Source organism: Pterocles gutturalis, unplaced genomic scaffold (assembly GCF_000699245.1).
Source record: "Pterocles gutturalis isolate BGI_N339 unplaced genomic scaffold, ASM69924v1 scaffold7122, whole genome shotgun sequence".
NCBI classification, from domain to species: domain Eukaryota; kingdom Metazoa; phylum Chordata; class Aves; order Pterocliformes; family Pteroclidae; genus Pterocles; species Pterocles gutturalis.
In genome coordinates, this window is record NW_010107864.1 from 41,662 (window position 1) to 47,661 (window position 6,000).

A 6,000-nucleotide genomic window follows, 5' to 3' on the forward strand; every position below is an offset into this window, starting at 1 on the left:
TGCATCTGCCACTTCTGCTGGAGGACAAGTGCTCAAGATGTCTTCTATTGTATGTTTGAGGCGTTCGTTCTGGCACAGAGACAGCGTAGATCGTCCTCTGTGCTATCACCTGCACCGCTCCCGTCGCTGTACAACAATCAGAGGACTCAGCAGGCACGTTAGGTAGCGACAAACGTTATTTGCTAACTTAGGTTTGCCTTGTATGTGCAATTAAACAGAAAACAATCTCGTCCTTTGCCATCCCACAGCTCAGGACTGGAGACCTGCCTTGCTGTGGATGTCCACACGGTGTCCCTGCAGCCCCGGGCATGCTCCTCCTGCCTCCCCAGCTGCGGGGCAGCCAAGGCAGCTGTTCCCCTTCTCATGCAGCATTTGCTTGACTTGTCTCAGCACTACTGGAACTGGCACAGTCCCCCTGCAGTCGTGCGCATCCGCGCAGCGCTCCTCATCGCTGAGCAAGGAAGCTCGGAAAGGGCACTCCTTCGCCTCTCCTTTGTAAGATACAACAGCTATCGGAAAATTAGAGATCTCGATGGTCCTCTTTTCTGAGAGAGAAGACTTGCCTTCCTGTCTCAGAAGTTAAAAGGAAGAAACGGGCTAGATAGGAAAGACCTGCGTGGTACCTCGAGCAGTAACTTTCCTTACGGCCACTCTCAGCACGCTGCGACAGCAAAGTAACTTTTTCCAGTTTAAAAGAGAAATAACCAGTGTTAATAATAAGCATGCTAATGGAAAGTTCACACGGAGTTGCTAGTATTCAGTATGTGAGATTGCTGAACTCACAACACGCTAATTGTGCCATATTAGAAAGTCCTAATGAGTATCAGGAAAAACTAATTTGCAATAGTGTCCATCCAGGGAGTCATTTATTACAAAAAAAAATTCCATGTACTTTGAAAGCACATAAAACATTCCAGAAAAGGTATTGTTATGCTCAAATAAGGGCATATATGCAAAGGGATGACAAAAAATAATCTTATTTTAGTGTCATAAACTGGTATTCATTTTTAAATTAATATTTCACTTAAATACAATGTAATAACCACGTGTAGATATGCCCCAAATAGTTATTCTAATAAGTGACAAATAATTCCTGTCTCTGCAAAAACCCTTCACTGTCTCAGCCTCAGATCTACAAGTTTTCTGTCTCCAGATTGCCAGTAAACTACAAAGAGGCTTTTTAGCTCGATAAAGTAGCCTCAAGTTGCCTCATTCCGATGACTCCCCACTCACATTACACTAACCTAGTTCTCACCCATTTCACAGGTCCCTGACATATCAGTAGTACCCACAATTAGACAAAAAAATATGAATGAGAACATACAACATTGTTGACAAATGAGTCAAAAAAAAATATCCAAACTCCTGAAAACTACTACATTATGAAAGACAGATCTAGGAGCTGCATCCATGAGCAGCCCGTTACAAAATCCTCCTCTGCCTGGATGCTCTGATTTCTCCTAAGGCAGTTTAGCCTTGACTTAGGCTTTCATCGACTGGTTTCTGAAAGCACAGTTCTACTTACTCATATGTAAAAAATTCTCACAATGTCTTAAGAATAGTCTAGCTCTATCACTCCATCTTACTTGGCAAGTTTTAGGGTGTTTACTGCTAACATTCAGGTGTATCCTTTGTTACCAGGTTCTGCAGTGAGAAATTGCTAACATGGAAGAGAACTCAGCACAGGATACAGCCACATTAAATTATTTCAACAAACAAAAAATGCACTCCTTATCGGCCAACAGCTTTTATTTCGACATCTACCCTGACATCAGGAATACTGACATGTCCATTAGAGAAAATTCTTCTAGAATAACCTTTACCAAAGTTGATGAAACACAGCGAAGCAATTTTCAGCTGGACAGAGTGGGAGATGGCAGGCCATCCAGCAGCACCAAGCTCCAGCCTTACCTGTGGATCTTACAGTGAGAGTGCAGGTAGGCCAGCCCCTGCAAGGCACCGTGGGTGATGGCAGCAATCTCCACTTCCTGAAGTGGTTTCTTGTGAACTATGGAAAAAATTCAAGAAAAACCGTAAGAAGGTAAGATTCCCTATTCCTCTGCAGGTGCTGCTGTTCTAGGTTTGAGGTCATATCAGCCTCTTGTTCTATAAAAGCACCTGTAACTCTTCCTACAAACTGCAAGGCAAGGACAGAGATGATCTCTGCAGGTTTTTCTCATGGCTATGCAGAAACAGGCAGTCTGCTCCAGTCCTCAGGAAGGTGCCAATTACAGGAACATTGAAACAACCATTTACAATATAGAAACGTGCATGCCAACTATACGTAGAGGTGGCCTCCTAGGAAAGTCTCAGCCTCCCCTTGGCATCACAAACACATGTATTCTAGCTACAGAATGGAGTACAGCCAGACTGTCCCCAGCACCTGCAAATACCAGCCTGGGAGAAAACAGCCCCTCGCTCTACTCAAAAGGGGCACTAGCGAAAAGAAATCAAAGCCTATAGAAAACTTACCCTCTAGCAAATCAGAAGCTGATCCTAAACAGTACTCCATAACCAACTGCAAGAAAAAAGCATGCTTTTAAATACCAGGGTACACACTCCCCCACACACAGTTACCACGTGAATGGCTGAGCAACAGTAGAAGCAAATAAAACCTTGAGTGGCAAGAAATGCAATAAGCGATGAAAAAATTAAATGCTCCAAACATTCCAGCAATGTCAAGATATCTTTCATTGTTGTAAAGAAGGTTTACGCACTGCAAGTCCATGGGGAGATATTGTAGAGCATGCTCCACAATAATTGTTTAATCTGCATGAACACAGAGGCCTGCCTCAGAGAAGCAGGGGTTTGTTCCAATATCCTAAATATCTATTCCCTTTAAATTACCTGGAAGCTGCTTCAGATGAAAGAGACTACAGGCAACATGGGATGAATACTGCTACACATAAAGACGCTGCATGCAGTGAATATTTGATGGCTGTACTGTACATTTTCTGCTCACAAAGACCTCCAAATGCCACTCACTCACCCAGGCCGTATGCTCTTTCAGGTAACAGCCCTTATACTCTATGGTGTTGGGGTGCTTCAGCTGTTGGAGAAACTTGACTTCTTTGATGATATCCTGCCATTTCTAACAAAAAAAGCAAAAAGGTATAAATACATTTCTCTGCTTAATCCCCTACATATGCCACACACTGTAACACAGTCTGAAAAGCAACCATAAAACTACTTACAACATGAAGACAGTAAGAGTCATAGTTGCAAAAACACAACTGTACATCAGTTGTCTGGATCCCCATTGCACTCAGAACCCCCCAAGACATACTTAAATAGCTTGAGGATTGTGAATTTTTTTTTCCTCTCATTTTAACTGCAATACATTTCACTTAAAGCATTGCTACTGTTTTGCACAGCGAACTGTCAAGTGGTCTCTAAGTTCATAACAAACCCACCTGCCCCAAGAGTCAACACCACATATAACACATGCACATGCGGGAGGCCAACCGGTAAGCAAGGAAAAATGAGTTTAAAACATCCCTGTTTGCTCTTAACAGACAAACCCACTCCCTACGGCACGTCAACGCACCAATCCAAATAACCAGAGTTAATCCAGGTGCAAAGCACCGCAACACAGAAACAGGAGGAGCACTTAAGCAACAATTGCAGCGAGACTGATATTCTGAATATAAGGTCTATAAAATTTGAGATTCTAGACCCTGAAAAACGTTTCAGGTCAACTATACATTTCAGCTGACACCTCAGAGTTGTGGTTACGGCTCCAATAGCTGGTGTGCTCTTAATGCACTCATTGCTGAAGTTACTACTGAAACAACCACCATGCAAACATTCTGAATTCCCATTCACTTCCTTAATCTGAACTATTTGTCAAAATTTGCATAAACTCATTTTCCCTCCACAAACCTATATGCTCCCTTCCTATGGAAGTGAGCAACAGCTACTGAATTAAAAAGCTGGTCTGCTCGTGTCGAATGGAATAAGCAGCTCATTGCACTGTTCAGATTCACATTATGGTTGCAACAGCTCCTGCATGCAGAATTGGCTTTATTCATCTTACCTCATTTGTTTGCTTTCCACTGTAGGACATTTTCTTGACTGCCACCACCTCGTTAGTGTGGGAATTTGTAGCCTGGAGTAGGGAGAAAGAAACAGATTGAAAAAAGTTTCATTTTTTTTCCTCCCCATGGAGTGAGCTGTGCCTTTGGCAAATGCAGGCTTTTTTCTCCTATATCGCATCCTTGCAAGCTCCTACACTTCAAAGGCATTCTTCTTTGTGATAAGATTTACCAGACAACTGTTATGACACCTTCTCCAGAGTTTATCTATCTGTCCATATCCACTGTTCCTCCCTTGGTCTTCACTGCACTTGCTACCTCTCTATTGATTATGCAAACCAAGGCCCAATATTGCACCTACTAAGAACATGCAAAATACAATTTTATTGGAATTGCAGTAAAAGCGGGCTTAGATAAACCTTTGGAAAAATGTTTTCCAAATAAACAAATAAAGAGGTGTATCAAAATCTCTATAATTTCATCCAAAACCCCCACACAACACTGGTATTTTTAAACAGCTATTTCAAGAAGATGCTTCATTCTGGAATTTATCTCAAGAAAAAACAAAACAAAACAAAACAAAACAACCTTCCTTTCACTGCACCACATCTCAGTTTTGCAACGTATATTACTCAGTCATCAAAATTCTACTTTTCTGCAGCGTGTATGATAGAGGGATGGTGACTGGAAGCTGAAAACTCAGTTTTAGAAAGAGCTCTACTTGCCTGGATTGGCACTGCCCTCATTTCTGCATGTTAAGGACAGAAAACTTGAAGGTTTTAGTCTTAGAAGAGTAGTTGAAATCCCAGTACCTCCAACCATTTAACATTTTTGGGACAAAAAGAAATAGTGACAGTTAAAAGCTTAGAATACAATAGAAGCTAAATGTGGCAAATCCTTCCTTCAGCTGCTGGAGAGGATGAGTACCATACTTTTAAGTAACGTCTTAATGAAAGACATTTCCTGATGCAGACAGTGACTTCAAAGAAAAATGATGTTGGATGAACCAATAGAGCCCAGGAATTACTAAAGGGAGTTGACACACTTAGACTCTTCACAGCACACACTCTTCCTCAAATTAGTTAGAGAAAGCTGAAAGCAATTTTTGGATAAGGCAAAACCTTTCCTAACCACTCACCATCCTGATTCAGCACATAAAAGATCAAGAGTATTTTACTCAGACTACTGAACATTGGTGTTCTAAAGAAACTTCCAAACATTTCTGTCAGTTACATTAATTCCAAATATCTCCACGTGAACACAGTATCTCTCGTTTCAGCTGTAATTTTTTGCCGAATGGCGCACCGCCACGTTCCCACACTTGTGGGTGAAGTTCTTGCTGTACCCAGCGCTTGGGATCCTCCTGGCTGAAATAGCTTTGAGGGCTGGACAAGCACACTTGACAGAAATATCCACTTGCTGAAGTGGTTTTGGCCATAGTTACAGCTCTTTAGTGAAAAGTTTGGCAGAAAACCAGCACATTTTGCTTGCAAAACCTCCTTTACACTGCCCTCATCTGCTTTATCACTTTCCCATATTTCTGACATGAATACAAGTAGGTTGTTTTCAATGAAAACTATTATTCTGAAGTCAAGTGCAAATCAACTCAGTTGATTTCAAGTCAAGTTAGCATCAACTTTAAATCCTTGTGAGAAGTGACACAGGTTTTTTCTTAGCCTTCTGATATATGAAGTATCATTTCTTTCAAGCAAGAGAAGAAATTTCAAATTATCTTCCAGAGCCTTGACAAGAGTACACTGGAAAAAAACCACAACTTGCAAAAATTGAGTTTAAGTTGAAGTTTATACTAGAGTAACCATATTAATCCACAACGACAGTGACACGATACAGACCAACGTCTTTGCTGTCCGTAGCAGTGTCAGTACCAATTTAAATAAAAAGGTTAAAGAGACGCAGCAACAGCGTAACAATCCATGCCCTGCCCCTTTTTACGTATCTGAACGCT

General features: G+C 41.5%; 1 protein-coding gene across 2 annotated transcripts in view; it reads right to left on the reverse strand.

Annotated features, from left to right (window-relative positions):
* TAOK3 (TAO kinase 3) overlaps positions 1–6,000 on the reverse strand; it is a 45,747-nt gene that overhangs the window by 37,321 nt on the left and 2,426 nt on the right. For both annotated transcript variants that reach the window (XM_010072388.1, XM_010072389.1), the window contains exons 2-5: positions 4,037–4,108; positions 2,990–3,091; positions 2,473–2,518; positions 1,912–2,008 (exon numbers count right to left, since the gene is read on the reverse strand). In XM_010072388.1, the coding sequence (XP_010070690.1) occupies positions 1,912–2,008; positions 2,473–2,518; positions 2,990–3,091; positions 4,037–4,108 (317 nt within the window). The remainder of the gene's footprint in view (positions 1–1,911; positions 2,009–2,472; positions 2,519–2,989; positions 3,092–4,036; positions 4,109–6,000) is intronic.